General features: G+C 26.3%; 2 protein-coding genes across 2 annotated transcripts; both read left to right on the top strand.

The window, feature by feature from the left end:
- Window positions 1-5435: 5435 nt before the first annotated feature.
- OCT59_009821 (uncharacterized protein) lies at window positions 5436-8015 on the top strand (the record flags this gene model as incomplete). The annotated part of the gene is made up of 6 exons (XM_025330672.2): window positions 5436-5445; window positions 5534-6168; window positions 6248-6428; window positions 6501-6563; window positions 6646-7376; window positions 7448-8015. The coding sequence occupies 6 exons, from the start codon at window positions 5436-5438 to the stop codon at window positions 7811-7813; spliced, it is 1986 nt and encodes a 661-aa protein (XP_025170959.1). The 3' UTR covers window positions 7814-8015.
- Window positions 8016-9810: 1795 nt separating this feature from the next.
- Window positions 9811-10771, top strand: OCT59_009820 (uncharacterized protein; the record flags this gene model as incomplete). The annotated part of the gene is made up of 8 exons (XM_066132629.1): window positions 9811-9822; window positions 9942-9949; window positions 10033-10072; window positions 10261-10290; window positions 10369-10396; window positions 10478-10506; window positions 10589-10618; window positions 10700-10771. The coding sequence occupies 8 exons, from the start codon at window positions 9811-9813 to the stop codon at window positions 10769-10771; spliced, it is 249 nt and encodes an 82-aa protein (XP_066000254.1).
- Between the last annotated feature and the right edge of the window lie 5798 nt (window positions 10772-16569).

Genomic DNA, 16569 nt, shown 5'->3' with positions numbered 1-16569 from the left:
GACATTTTTTTATGTACAGTAGATCATTAAAAATTTCAATTTATGAAAAAAAAATAATAAAATAATTTATTATATTTATTGTACAAAAAAATTAGAAAATATATTTATTGAAAATAATTTTCTTTTTAAAAAAAAATGAAAAAATGATATTTAATTTTCACAATATAATTTGTATGAATTTTTTCTTGAACCTTTAAATGGTACTTAATTTATTGATTAATAAAAATAATAATTATATGAAAAAAAATAAAAAAATTTTAAATTTTTTTTTAAAATCAAAATTTTATGTAATTTAATAAAAATAATTTATTGTATTTATTGTATAAAAAAAAATAAAAAATAAATTTAATTTTCATATAATACAATTTGTATGAATTTTTTTTTTAAACTTTAACAGTGATATTTAATTTATTAATTAATAAAAATAATTATCATATGAAAAAAATTTTATTTTTTTATGTATGTAGATCAGTTTTACTCTATGATTCTATTTTTTGAAGGTCTAACTTAACTTACAATAAAAGTAGCACAGAAAGCTCTAAATCGCAATTTTATTCTTTTGATGTCAAAGAAGCATAAGCATATACATTATGATTATGATTATGATTTGTCTACAACAACTCGTACTTGTACTCATGATCTAATTATAAAGCATAATGCATTAAGTATTATTATAAAATGCAACTCAAATTTTTATTTGAGCTTTTCCAAAATTGATCAAAAAACATATCAACTCTTGACAATCATTTACAACACTATTCAAATTAAGTGAAAAAATGGATAAATTTGAAAATGATCTGATTACTTATACCTTTTTTCTATGCTAACAAGTGGCAGATATTACTAGTAATAGTTTGACATATAAATTATTTTAACTATCTTAATATAATTGGATACCTATGTGGTATTCCTAAAGATCTAAACTTGAAGATAGATAAAAAGGTTTTAAAGTATCTAAAAACTGAATGAATTAAAGCTTATTATAAGAAAATAAGTAATATAATGAATTGATAAATTACTATATTATATTAGTAATTGGAAAAATTCTAAAGAAATAAAACTATATTAGGATTTGTAGTGAAAAAGTAAATCCAATATAAAGAATGTATATTGAGATATAGATGAAATGTTTTATTTAATTTCCTTAGAAATTATGAAAAGAGGAATGCAGTAAAATTCTTTTTTTTATTTTTCATTTTTTTTTCATTTTCCTTTTTTTCTTTTTTCATTTATTTCTTTTTTTACTTCTTTTTCATTTTTTCATTTTTCTAGCCACAATTTTCTTTAAATGATACTAGTTCTTCCTCTTTATTTTTCTCACTCTTCTTACCTTTCTATCTTATTCTACTTTTTGTACCCTCTCCTTTTTTCTTTACCTTTCTTTCTCTCATCTCTTCTTTTACCTAAGATAAGTTTTAAAGCAGAAAGCTTAAAAACTTTGATTTAATTTTTGTTTTTAAATTTTCATAAATATCCAGTTCCTTTAGTTTTGAACTTTAAATATCACCTTTTTGGGCTTATGAACTTCATGACATCTGGATAATACTTGGACTTTTCTTTTGTAAATCAGTAACTTGAAATCCTTAGACTTTCTTCAACTTTAAAGGTAAGATATTGGTAAGTTTAAATTTTGAAATTTTAATTTTTTTTTTGGTATTTTTTTTAAGAAGACATCAATTCTATTTGTTTTGTAAGTTCCCTTCAGTATTGATCTTGGATTAGAATAATAGGTAGTTTTAGAAAAGTTTGAGAAAATAAGAGATTTTTTTGGTATGAAAGAAACTTTAAACTTTTCTTTTTTTGCTTTTTTTAAAGAAATATTTCTAACTTTCTTTATTTTTTTTGTAGGTTTCGTCTGATGTTAAGCTTTAAATATGAAATTGGTAAGTTTTGCAATATTTATGTTGTAAAACTAAATTTTTTTATTTTATTAATAGAAGTATTTTCTAACATTTCATTTTTTTTTTCTTATAAGATTTTTGAGGATTTATAATATTTTTTTATTTTGTTTATATTAATAGTAACAATTTCTAATATTTCTTTTTGTAGGTTTTGACTTTTAAGTGATATTACTGAACAATAGATACTTAGGTAAGTTTCGTTATAAAGTAAAACTTAAACATTTTAATTTTTTTAAATTACAACTATTTTAATATTTCTTTCAACTCTTAATTGTAAGTTTTATTTACAGGTTTTAGTTAAATACTAGAAATTGGAAATGATAAATTTCTTTGCAAAACTTATCATATTTTTATTTTTTTAGTAATAAAAACATTAAATAACATTTTTTTGTTATGTTTTTATAGATTCTGAAGGATTCAATAAAAGCATTATAGTTTAAAAATAGTAAATTTTTCTGCAAAATTTTATTGTTTTAGTTTTGTCTTTTATATTTTCTTATTAGGAATTGTTTACTAACAATTCTTTTGCTTTTATTTTGTAGGAATTGAAGAAGAATAACAAAGTAATTAGATAAATTTTTAATATAGATTAAATAATGTAATCATTATTAAGTAAAATAATAAAATAACATTTTTAATAATGAAAAAATATAATGCTGTTTAATAGTGAAATAATATAACATTTAACTATAAATAATTTAACACTATTTAACCTGTAGTAATAATTATTGATTTTAACAATAGGAATAAATATCAATTTTTAACTATATAGATGATTATTGTCAATTTAATCTGATTTATCCTATTAATATTACTTGACAAGTATGATTATTATCGATAAATATCACATTTTATAAATAATGTAATAAATATCAATAAAATGATATATATCATTATATATTATTTGGAAAAATTTCCTGATAATTAAAGATTAAAAAATTGAAGTTAAAATATAGAAAATAATTATTATAATATTAAGATAATTATAATTATAATAAAAAAATTTATTGTTATAAAATAAAGAAAATAAAAACGAATTTTAAAATAATAAAAATAAAATAATTTGATTACTAGCAAAAATGTTAATGAAATACTATTTTTTTACAATAGTAATATTATATATAAATTTAATATATAAGTAGATGATGGATGGTTGACAATGGATGGTTGACAATGGGTAGATAGTAGATGGTAGATGTAAATAGACAAATACTGTAAATATTAGAAATTTAATATAATACTTTTTAATATGTAATTTTAATAAAGTGAAATAATAAAATATAATTAATTGATTGCTATTACAAAATTAAAAATAAGCTAAATACATAAAAATCATTAATAATTGGACAAAATTAGACTCAATTTTGCTAATATTTGGCAATTTTAAATTTGGACAAATGACTAGTAAAAGGTTAACGAATAGTTTATTTCCAATTTTTTAATGAATTTTTGCCGATTTGTGATTGCCAAATGGCAGGCAAACTGTACTTTGCGTCCAACATTCATCAATTTGAAATTTGGACGAAATGGACTATTCTGACCAGTGCTATTTTATTACTTTAATTACACTTCTCTAATATTAATACGGATATATATAGATTCTGTGAATTGTGTATATATATTCAACAATTATTTTCATCATAGTACTAGATGTCAATTAAAATTAAAAACTTTTTAATATAGAAACTTATATTATTTACTTATCAAATAAAGTATATGTTAATGACAATTACAATGATAAAGTTGACCAACTAGCAATATTTCAGAGCTAACTCCTTAGATTTCATACAATAGGACAATCTATACATTCTTGACAAAAATATTAGAATATAGATCTTTAGGCATGACTTTTTAACAGTTTATTAAATAATAAATCTTTAAACCAACTCCACAACTTCATTAAAAATAAATAAATAGACTGGTTCTTTACTACATTATAAATGAACCACAACTCATTCAACTCATTAATAAGCAAATGCATATCAAGATATCAAGAATCTAAAATTAAAAAATCAAACTTTATTTTCCCAACTGCTGATATTTATATTAAAATTACTAAAACTCTATTCTTCACAACTTATATTATATCAGAAGTTTAAAATATCATTTAATACTAACAATCAATAATCTTATGTCCTATGTACAGATACAATATTATTCAAATTTATTAAAACATAAAGAAATTTCTTAATAAATAATAGTGACAGCTCATTCTAATCAAATATACCTTATCAAGTTGATAATTTACCACTATTCAAGCATATTAATGTAGTATTTAACGCACGACAGATTTTTGATTATGATATTAATTCATCACATAAAATTACACCTTGTGGGTTCCCTCTTGATGGTGTTCTTAACGAGTATTGAATCTGAATCAAAAGTTATTTAATATCAAATTTTTTTTCAAAAAAAAAAATAATAATAGGGTTAATAAGAAAACAACTTAACTTACATCTCCATATACAGAGTTAACATTATTCCATTGTTCAACATTTAAAACATAAGCAATTCCTTGATAACAAGTTGCAAGATACTCGATAGGAAGCTAAACCTACCATCTTAAATTTGATGCGATTCCGATATAAAAGCTAATGGAGCTTCGACCTTTTTATATTCAGCCTGTTGTAGCTAAGGGTGCAAACTTATCCTCCCCTTAGGGTTACGTCCTAATTACGTCTACGACGACTAAGAGTTACGTCACGTCATTAAGTTTGCACCTTTAGTTGTAGCTCATCACCAAAACGTATAAAATTATAAGTTGCCTCATCACTTTATCTAAAATAATAATTAATTACCTCCGGGTCCTCTTCTATCTCTCTATAACTTCAATATCTTCAAGAATATTTTTTTTGCCTACGTAAGCGCTAAATAAAACTTAATTTTAAAAAAGAAAATAACGAATAATTCTTCACTTATAAGCACTATCACTTACCTTGGTACTCCACATTTCTGCTTTAAAAATTAGAAATTTTTTTTATAAAAGTTTTTTGCTTGCGGATTATCATCATTTACCCAAAATCGCCAAGATAATGGTAAATTACAACGACATAAATTTTAATATTCGTTTGAAGCTAAAAGTGAAGGTAATTTAAGGATATTTTTGATTAGAAGTAAGATAAAGATACTTCCCTTTTGCATGAAGTTTTGTAGTTAAATTTCTCCAAATTTGATTCTAATGTATCAGGAGGTGCATTATATGTACAGTATACCCGTTTTAACGAAGGTTACACGAAGATTATGTTCAATTAAGAATGTATTTATAGCATTTTTTTTTATTACTATTATAAATTAAAAAAAATAAATATAAATTTACATGTAGTGTCACATATCCCTTTAAGAAACATTATCTTACTCGTTTTATGTCTTATTCGTTATTGTATCACATAATATGTTACAATTTGGTCCCACTCACCCCATTTTTCGTAAATCGTACTATGCTGATTTACACCAATCATTGTTTGGTATTTCATATGGCAAAATTCTTATAAATCATGTCGATTTTTCAGAAATTAATACTGTACTATATCAAAGATGAGTCGAAGTAGGTATATGACGTTAAATAGACATTTTTTGATACCATTGATTCTGATAATTAACGAAGTTAAATTTTCTTTTTTACAATTATTTAGAAAATTTAGAACTAATAATCTTTGGGAAAGATATCGACCAACTAGGTTCTGAGGAAGAAAATGACGAATTACCAATCTCTAAGAAAGACAACGACCAGCTAAACTCTGAGGAAGATAGTGACGAGGAAGATAGCGACGAGGAAGATAGCGACGGAGAAGATTACAACAGATTAGGCTCTGAAGAAAATAATGACAAAGTGAGCTCTGAAGAAAATAATAGCCCTGAAGAAAATAATAGTCTTGAAGAAAATAATAACCAATTGAGCCCTGAAGAAAGTAATATCCGTGTTGTGGTTGGATTAGACTTTGGAACAACCTACTCCGGATTCGCCTATTGTCATGTTAGTGAAGAAAGAAATCTGTGTTCAAATGATATTTGGCACGGTGAAACACGTTATTTAAAAACTAATACAGTTCTTCAATACGACGCCGAATATAATAAAGTAAAATGTTGGGGAGCACCAGCTCTAGCTAAAAAGAAACGTCGTAGAGTGAGAAAGCAAGATAATAGCGAAGGTAGTATACCCGTTGAATTGTTCAAATTACATTTAGGTGATTTATCGGATGAAGTTAAACCTAAACTTCCAGTTGATTACAAAAAGGCTATTACTGACTATCTTAGGGAAATTGGCGAGGTACAATATTTCTTATAATACCAATTTTTTATTATTTAAAGAATGATGTTTTTACGTACGCACATATAATTTTTTCAAGGTAATTAAAGATACAATTAAAACACGCTGGCCATTGATTGATTACTTTGAGAATATTCTTTTAGTTATTACCGTTCCTGCAGAATTTTCTGATAAGTCAAAAGCAATTATGAGAGTATGTGCATTTAATGCGGGATTGATCAAAGAAGAATGTTCAACAAATTTACAATTTACTACAGAACGTAAGAATTTTCACAATTTTATATTATAATCATTTCTTCAGATTCTAAATTTAGATATTTAACTATCTTCAGCTGAAGCTGCTGCGGTATATTGCATGGAAAATCTTGAAGGACAGAATCTTGCGCGGGCAGGAAGTATGTTTGAAATAAACTTTCCTCTTCAATAAAAAAAAAGACAATATAATTAACTTCGTTTATTTATAATTTTGAACATCAGCTAATTTTATGATAGTTGACTGCGGTGGGGGTACAGTAGATTTAACAACTCGTAAAATAATAAATGATAAGCAATTGGGCGAAATAACTGAAAGAACCGGAGATTTTTGTGGAAGTACTTTCATTGATGCCGAATTCATTAAATATTTACGAAAAATACTCGGAGATGTACCTATGGATTTGCTTAGAGATAATGATTATGGACAAATGCAATATTTGATACAGCAATTTTGTAGAAATTGCAAAATTCCTTTTTCAGGGGATGATCCAGACTTTTCGTATGAATTGGATATTCAGGAGGCAGTTCCAATCTTAAAACAATACGTTACAGATGATGATATCAGGAAAACTTTAGAAGAAGTCGAATGGGTAATTGACATTGACTTTGAAATTATGAAATCAATATTCGAGCCTGTTGTCCAGAGGATTCTCCACTTGATAAAAGCACAACTAGATAATGCTCAAGAAACTTGTTCTGCAATGTTCTTAGTTGGAGGTTTTAGTGAATCAAAATATTTACAAAAAAAAATTAAACAAGAATTTAGTCATCGAGTAAATAATATTTCAGTACCTACTCAGCCTATGGCAGCAATTTCACGTGGAGCAGCAATTTACGGATTATCGATAAAACTAAATGATTTGAATAATATAGGGAATGACGGTAATATGAAATGTGTTATTTCTTCAAGAGTTCTTAAATATACTTATGGAATTATCTATCATACTAAATGGGTAGGTTATTTTAAATATAATAATTTTGCTTGATAATGTTTCATTTAAAAATCAAACGTAACTTTATTTAGAAAGAAGGAGATCCGGAACATAGAAAAGCCTCTGGTGGCTATATTGAAAAATTTCATTGTTTAGCTAGACGTGGTACTAAAATAGATATTGATCAAGAAATCGAGACATATTGTAGTCCGTTATATTCATATCAAAGAAGGTTGGATAATGAATTATATTACACTAAAGAATATGATGGAGAATATCGGAATGATCCTGGTATGGAGCTTTTAGGGAAGTTTCACACTGATCTTCCTGGTTCAGGTACTGATAGAAATGTTAAGCTTGGAATAACTTTTGGAAAAATGGAAATTATTGCTACTGCAAGGAATATGCAAACTGGTCAAAGTTATAGAACTACTTTTAAATTTGACTTCGATAACTAAAATACTTTATTTATAGATATGTTTCGATGAGTAAATTCATTTATTGCTGAAGGCAATATACAAATTTTTGAGACTTTTAGAGCAAGTGAATACAACTTATTTAAAAATAGAAGGAAATTTGTACAGTACGCTTGTATCAATAATAAATATGAAAGTTTATAATTATTTTAATAAATATTCAAATAAATATTTTTAACTTACCTCCTACTTATCAGTATAATGCAACTGACAAGGTTAATATTTAGATAATTTAACAAATGCATTCGAACTACCCGTCTACCTCAATGGCACCCAGAAAATTCTTCAGACTCGGCCGGCGTTATGCATTGACACGTGATCGAAGGATTGGGTGACAGTTAAGATGAGATGACCATTAGGATTTCACCTCGCCTGATATAATGAATTACGTGATGCCTAGCAATAATTTTTTAACAAAGTAACCAATCAAATCCTGCTAACTTGTTATAATAAATTCAAGATGTAAAATGGCTTCTTTACTATATTATAAATGTAGAGAATAGGAATTTAAACAGGATTCCAAAGAATACATATAATACTGCAGGGATCTAATTTTATATAAACTTATTATATAATTTCTTAATAAGTCATATAGTTGAAATTGTATAACCAAATAGCAGCTACATAAAAAGCATTTTTTTTGAATTATTATGGATATAGGATATCAGCAAGTAAAAACAATTTTTAAAGTTTTTTTTATTTTTAGGAATACTATTTTAAAATTGTTTTTTTTTCTTTTTTTTAAAATAGTTTTTTCAAGTTTCTGGATGATATAAAAGATATGGGCCAGTGCAAAAAGATTCATACCTCAACAAAATGCCAATAAAAAAATTTTTTATTATATAAATGTTTATTTATTTATTTAATTTGAATTAATATATGTTTGGGAAATATAAAAATATAAGTGTAAGATTAAATTGTGTATTATCAATTAAAATTACTATAACCACTAAATTTTTATTGATTAATTGTGCATTTTTTATATTATATTTAAAGTATTCTTTAATATATTTAAGTGCCATTATCTAAAATTTAATTAAAACTTATGGAATTTTTTTTTTTAAATGAATTTAATAATGTATCATGAATGGATAAAGATTTTGAATGAAAACTTAAACTTACAATTTTACACTTTACAACTAATTAAAAACCTTCAATTAGTTAAAGTTTGTAGTAACAAGTAGAAATAAAATTTTTTTTGATAATTATAGTATTTTGCTATTTTAGAACAAGAAAATAAATGCTTTTTCTTTGTTTATTTAAATTAATTTTAAAAATTCTGATATTTTCCATTTATTAAAAAGGCAATATTGTAAATTATTAGGCAGTTTATTATTTACTTACATTTTATATGTAAAGTTTTAGCATGAATATACTGCTGCTATACCTTATTTTAATTTGATATCATAATTTTAATTGTACTTTTAGTAATTCCCAATGCTTCAGCAGTTTGCTTGCGTAATATGCTTTACAGAAACTTTAAGTTTTCAAGTGATATCATTTCGATATCATTTTGATATCATATCAATATCGATTTAATATTGATACGATATCAAAATAAAGTATTATCATTTTGATATCATTTCGATATTAAATTGATATTGATATGATATCAAAATGATAATAGAAATGACATCAAAACAACATCTTTAAGTTTAATTTAAAGATGTCATTTCGATATCATTTTAATTATCATTTCAATATCAATTTAATATCGAAATAATATCAAAATAATATCAAAATGATACCGTTAAGATAAACTTAACGATATCGATTATATATTGATTAAAAATGTTAAGTTTCTGTAAAGATAAATATTAGATGGCTTATCCTCATAAAATTAATTTAAAAAGTGTAATTGCAATCATTAATTATTACTACAGTCCTCTCTCGATATAACGAACCCTAGGTTCCAGCTGATCAGGGCTTCGTTATAAGCAACTTCGTTAACACTATAACAAATTATTCGGTATTGTATAATGAATTCTTCGGTATAGGAATATCGGTTATACAGATCATGTGACTTGTTGATCTGATTACCGATAATTTAACATTTTTTTTAATCTTTTTTTTATAGGGGTGCTTTCTAAACTTCAAAATAGATGCCTAGAATGAGAAGTAAGTGGGAACTGGGGGGTTTTTTATATTAATTTCGTTTAAAAACATTTACTAATGTTCTTTTTTTATTTTTTTTATTGTAGGAAACTTCCTGGACTTCGAAATGGACGCCTGAGACGAGAAGTAAGTGGGGAACTCAATTTTTTTTATTTAAGAACATTTACTAATGTTCTTTTTTTATTTTTTTATTATAGGGAACTTCCTGGACTTCGAAATGGACGCTTGAGACGAAGTAAGTGGGGAACTCGATTTTTTTTATTAATTTCGTTTAAGAACATTTACTAATGTTCTTTTTTATTTTTTTATTGTAGGGACTTCGAAATGGACGCTTGAGACAAGAAGTAAGTGGGGAACTCAATTTTTTTTATTAATTTCGTTTAAGAACATTTACTAATGTTCTTTTTTATTTTTTATTGTAGGGACTTCGAAATGGAAGCTTGGGACGAAGTAAGTGGGACAACTCAATTTTTTCTTTTAATTTCGTTTAAGAACATTTACTAATGTTCTTTTTTATTTTTTTATTGTAAGGACTTCGAAATGGACGCTTGAGACAAGAAGTAAGTGGGACAACTCAATTTTTTCTTTTAATTTCGTTTAAGAACATTTACTAATATTCTTTTTTATTTTTTTTTATTGTAGGGACTTCGAAATGAACGCTTGAGACAAGAAGTAAGTGGGACAACTCAATTTTTTCTTTTAATTTCGTTTAAGAACATTTACTAATGTTCTTTTTTTATTTTTTTATTATAGGGAATGCTTCCTGAAGTGTTCTATATAAAAATGTTTATTATAATTCCTTTTTTTTGTAGGAATGCTGTTTAACAATAACTGACTATATAATAAATAAATTATTAATGATATATTAATTTAACTAGGAGTGTCCTTACCCCTGTGATAAATATAAATTAATAACAATTCACATCGAATCCTAATACAACCGAATTAATGTAAATTAATGTAATTCTGCCTAAATATTAAATAAAATAGCCAGAATTATTAATCCTGATACGATCCTGATACAATCCTGATCCATAATTTAAATATAAAACACAGGGGTGATATTTAATGTCATAATGCATCAATATTTATTAATAATTACATTTAATTATAAAGAAATTCTTCATTATAACTGAAAAAAATTCGTTATAAAAAAAATCTGTTATATCGAAGAGGCATTTTTATATAAGAAATTCACACACTTTACTTTGTACTACGTTATACGGTAAATAAATAGTAAACTTCGTTATATCAAGGTTTTTTTCATATTTAAAATCGGTACCACACTGTATGATCCGTTATATCATGTTATTCGCTATATCGAGGTTCGCTGTAGAGAGGGGTGACTGTATTTTTTTTATATTTTAACAGAACCCCAGACATCACATATAACTCATAACTGATCTGCATGAATTTAGCACTTTTTGCTCCTGCTAAAATAGACCTAATTTGCTAAAAATCAAATTATCACATTTTAAATCTATACTAATTTGCTAAAACTCAAAATATGAGTATAACTTTTTAGCAAATTGGCCTAAATTTCAAAAAAAATCATGTTTTTTGCAATTATCTCGGCATCCAGTGGTCCAATTTATGCGAACATTTTTTTGTTTTGTAGCCTTTATTGAGCTCTACAAATTAAAAAAAATCCGCATAAATCGGATTACTGGATGCCGAGATAATTGCAAAAAACTGAAAATAAAAAAAATGTTGCGAAACTAATCAAACGGTTTTTGGCCTGCATTATGCTTAATTTTGTCTGGAATTATACTTAATTTTGGCCAAAATATAACCCTGACTCCAAAACTAATATTTTTAAAATATTATCAATAAAAGTTAAAAAAAAAAGGATAAGTTAAATTCAAAAAAAAGTACCAATTTGCTCAAATATAAAATATGACTTTGTAAAATCAACACAATTTGCTAAAACTCATAATTATGACTTTTAATTAATTTTCAATTAATTTGCTCTATCTAAAATTATGAGTTTAACCTAATTTTGATTGAATTTGCTAAAGCTCAAATGTGAGTTATATATGTGATGTCTGTAGGGATGGTTAGATTAATCCTGATCCAGTCCTGGTCCTAGGGACCTATAAGTCCTATTGAACGGACCTGCAGATCAGGTCCTGTTAGGACCAGTCCTGAACCTAGTCCCTGGACCTGGTCCTGATTAAGTTATTTATAGATTTTATGAATTTAGTAATAACTAAATATAAAAAAAGTGAGTTGCAATATTGGGATTCACTTTTTTATATTGATTTTAAACGCAAATTGCACTCTCTGGTAACCCGGGAAGTATGCCTAAAAAAAAAATATAAAAAAAGAATATAAAAAAAAGTGAGTTGCGGTATCGCGATTCACTTTTTTATATTGATTTTATATAAAAAAAGTAAGTGTCGGTATCGCGATTCACTTTTTTATATTGATTTTATATAAAAAAAGTAAGTTGCGGTATCGCGATTCACTTTTTTATATTGATTTTATATAAAAAAAGTGAGTTGCGGTATCACGATTCACTTTTTTATATGATTTAATATAAAAATGTGAATCCCAATATCGCAACTCATTTTTTATATGATTTTAATAATATAAAAATTATATTGCAATATTGCAATACACTTTTTTATAATTTATAATTACTTAAAATCAAATTTACAGCAAATTATACATATATAATTTAAATATATGGATCTCTTATAACCTTATTGGCTAGGACTTTTTAGGACTTGGTCTGCTTCTGGTCCAAAATTTGAACCTAAAGATCTGCAGACCAGGTCCTAGAACCAAGTCTTTAAGTCCAGGACCTAGGACTTTACCATCCCTAGATGTCTAGGGTCCTATTTTAACAGTATTCTATTTTATTTTAAAAAAGAAAAAAGGATGGTATAAGAAAAAAAATTAAAAATCAAGTACTTTTAGTTATTATTTATCAAATATATAAATTTTGGACCATTATATTTTGCACTAGTCGAAATAAGGCAAATCGGCTAAAAATCAGATATCCGATTTTAGGTCGAATTACGGCTAAAATATGTCTGATTTTTACAAAAAATATATTCCGATTGTTATCCGATTGACTGCCAATCAGATGTACTTCAGAACTTAAATCGGACATAAATCAGAATTAAATCATACTAAATTCAGACAGTCAATTAGATGTACTTCAAAACTTAAATCAGACAAAAATCGGACTATTTTTTTCTGAATTTATTTCAATTTTTATTATCAAATTTATTAAATGTATTTATTAATTAAATACTTAAAAACTTTATAATTATATTATTATTATTAGCATCTATCTAAATTACAAATAAATATTGCTAATTCAAAATTATAATAAAATAATAATAATAAAATAAACTATGATTCGTACTTACGAATCTTGGTTTTGGTTCATCCATTCGTCAGAAATCCACCCAAACCTATTAAAAAAAGAAAAGAACGGTTATTAGTAACCGTTCATTAATATTAATAAAAAAAATTTAACCAAGATTCGTATATACCTACGAATCTTGATCTTTTTCCGTTCTCCAGAACTTGGAAGCCCACCCGAACCTATAAAATAAAAGAAAGGAACGGTTAGTACCCGTTCCAAAATAATAAAAAATAAAAATAAAAAATAAACCAAGATTCATACTTACTTACGAATCTTGGTTCCTTTTCTTCCGATCTTTAAAAGTCAACCCGAAACCTAAAAAATAAAAGAAAGGAACAGTTAGTAAACCGTTCCAAATAGTAAAAAAAAAAACAAAAACAAAACTAAAATTCGTATATACTTACGAATCTTGGTTCTTTTCCGTACTTCAGAATTCAGAAATCCACCTGATCCTAAAAAAAAAGAAAAGAACGGTTATTAGTAACCGTTCGTAATAATAATAATAAAAAAATTAAACCAAGATTCGTACTTACTTACGAATCTTGGTTCTACTTTTTCCAAAGATCGGAAGCCTACCTGAACCTAAAAAAAGAAAAGAACGGTTATTAGTAACCATTCATTAATAAAATTAAACAAAACAAAAAAATTAAAACCAAGATTCGTATATACTTACGAATCTTGGTTCTTTTCTGTTTTTCGGAACTCGCGAACCTAAAAAAAGAAAGAACGGTTATTAGTAACCGTTCATTAATAAAATTAAAAAAAAAACAAATTAAAACCATGATTCGTATATACTTACGAATCTTGGTTTTTTTTTCGTTCTTCAGAACTCAGAAGCCCCTCCCCGAGACACCGAACCTATAAAAAATAAAAGAAAAAGAACGGTTAGTAATAACCATTCCAAATATTAAAAAAAGAAAAAAAAAACTAAGATTCATAGTACAGAATCTTAGTTTTTTTCCGTTCTTCGGAAACTCACCCAAATGGCTGAACCTATAAGAAAAAGAAAGGAACGGTTAGTAACCGTTCATATAATAGGAAAAAAAATAAAATAAAAAATAAACCAAGTTTCATACTTGTACTTACGAAACTTGGTTCTTTCTGTTCTTCGGAACTCAGAAGCCAACCTGATCCTAAAATAATAAATAAAAAAACGGTTATTAGTAACTGTTCGTTAATATTACAAAAAAAAACAAAAAAAATTAAACCAAGATTCGTTTACTTACGAATCTTGGTTCTTTTCCATTCTTCAGAACCAGGAAGCCGAAACCTATAAAAAAGAAAGGAACGGTTAGTAACCGTTCCGAAATATTAAAAAAATAAAAACCAAGATTCTTAAGAATCTTGGTTCTCCAATTCCCTTACCCCATTACCCCTTCCCCATTTTTTACCTTAAAGTCCGGTTTCATGTTAAAGCCGGCGTCCTCCTATGCGTCCTACAAAAAAAAATAATGAAAAGAAACGTTAGTTCGTTTCTTAAATTAACAAAACTTCACTTTCCCGTTTTTTACCTTAAAGTCCAGTTTCATGTTAAAGCTGGCGTCCTACAAAAAAAAAACAATGAAAAGAAATTCGTTTCTTAAATTAAAAAAAAAAAAAAATTAAAAAAAATATGTAAGTTTCGAAATGAAACTTACATTACTTCCAAGAAAAAGAGGCAAAAGAAATAAGGTTGCCTGCCAAAACTAAAAAGGAAATTCCGAAAGATTTCAGCCAATCAAATCAAATGCCGAAAATGCCGAAATTAGGCTGAAACTCGGTCTTAATTTTGGCCAAAATTAAAATTCGGCCGAAATTATGATATTGTGTTACGTGACGTTACACGAATTTCCAAAAAAGGAAATTTACATGTCGATCATTATTCTGGCCAGAATTATAGTATTAATGTTGGCCAATAATTTCGGCCAAATTTCGTCCTTTCGGTAAAAGTTTCGGCATTGTATAATTTCGGCAAATTTACTTTTAATTGCCTAAACTTTCGGTTTTAAAAAAGTTTCGGCCTTGGCCTAAACTACTTGATTTCGGCAAGCAACCTTAGGAAGAAAGGTGTAAGAAAAGAGGGAGAGCGAAAGGGAAAGCAAGGGAAGGACGAAAGGGAAAGGAAAGGACAATAGAGGAAGGGAGGGGAAGGACGAAAAGACAGGGGAAAGTAGGGACGAAGTGAAGTGAAAGGAAGGGATGAAAGGGGAAAGTTTAATAAAGATCCTTTTTTAAACTTTGATATGTGTAATGCGTGACGTTTAATTAGACTATTTGACCAATGTCTAATCGTAGATCATGGTCGAATTTTTAATTGAATATAGGCCGGCCTTTTTCAACTAGTGAAATCGGAAATTGGCTATGCCGAATGTCACCTGATATACAGACGATCGTCAATTATTAGCCGAAATTCAGCTGAAATAAGGACGATTTGCCTTATTTCCGATTTGCCTTATTTCGACTAGTGTTGTTGTGCAATATTTGACCTTAATGTAAATCTTATCTATTTTTAGTGAGGTACGAATCTTTTTGCACTGGCCCATAAAGTGATAAAGTGAAATTATGTAGAATATATTAAATATAACAAGTAAAAAAATTATAATAAATATTACTAACTGTTAAGCAAAATTTTTACTAATAAAATTTATTTCTTTATAAGTCATCAGGAAATTTTATAGCGCGAAAAATTGCGTAAGTTTACGATTTTGTAAGTTTACGAAAGTTTATGGCATAATATTTTGAAAAATTTCAAAATATTACGTAAGTTTACAATTTCGTAAGATTTATGTGATATTACGGTTAAAATATTACGTGAGTTTTCAATATCGTAAGATTTACGCAATATTACGGTCAAAATATTCTGCAAATTTACGAAACTGTAAACCTGCATAATATTACGGTTGAAATATTTCGAAAATTTATGAAACTGTAAACCTGCGTAATATTACGGTTGAAATATTTCGAAAATTTACAAAACTGTAAACCTGCGTAATATTACGGTTAAAATATTTCGAAAATTTACGAAACTGTAAACCTGCGTAATATTACGGTTGAAATATTTCGAAAATTTACGAAACTGTAAACCTGCGTAATATTACGGTTAAAATATTTCGAAAATTTACGAAACTGTAAACCTGCGTAATATTACGGTTAAAATATTTCGAAAATTTACGAAACTGTAAACCTGCGTAATATTACGGTCAAAATATTCTGCAAATTTACGAAACTGTAAACCTGCGTAATATTACGGTTGAAATATTTCAAA

This window comes from Rhizophagus irregularis, chromosome 18, assembly GCF_026210795.1.
Source record: "Rhizophagus irregularis chromosome 18, complete sequence".
Classification (NCBI taxonomy): domain Eukaryota; kingdom Fungi; phylum Glomeromycota; class Glomeromycetes; order Glomerales; family Glomeraceae; genus Rhizophagus; species Rhizophagus irregularis.
The sequence above is the reverse complement of the archived record's forward strand: the minus strand, read 5'-3'. Positions and strand labels throughout refer to the sequence as shown.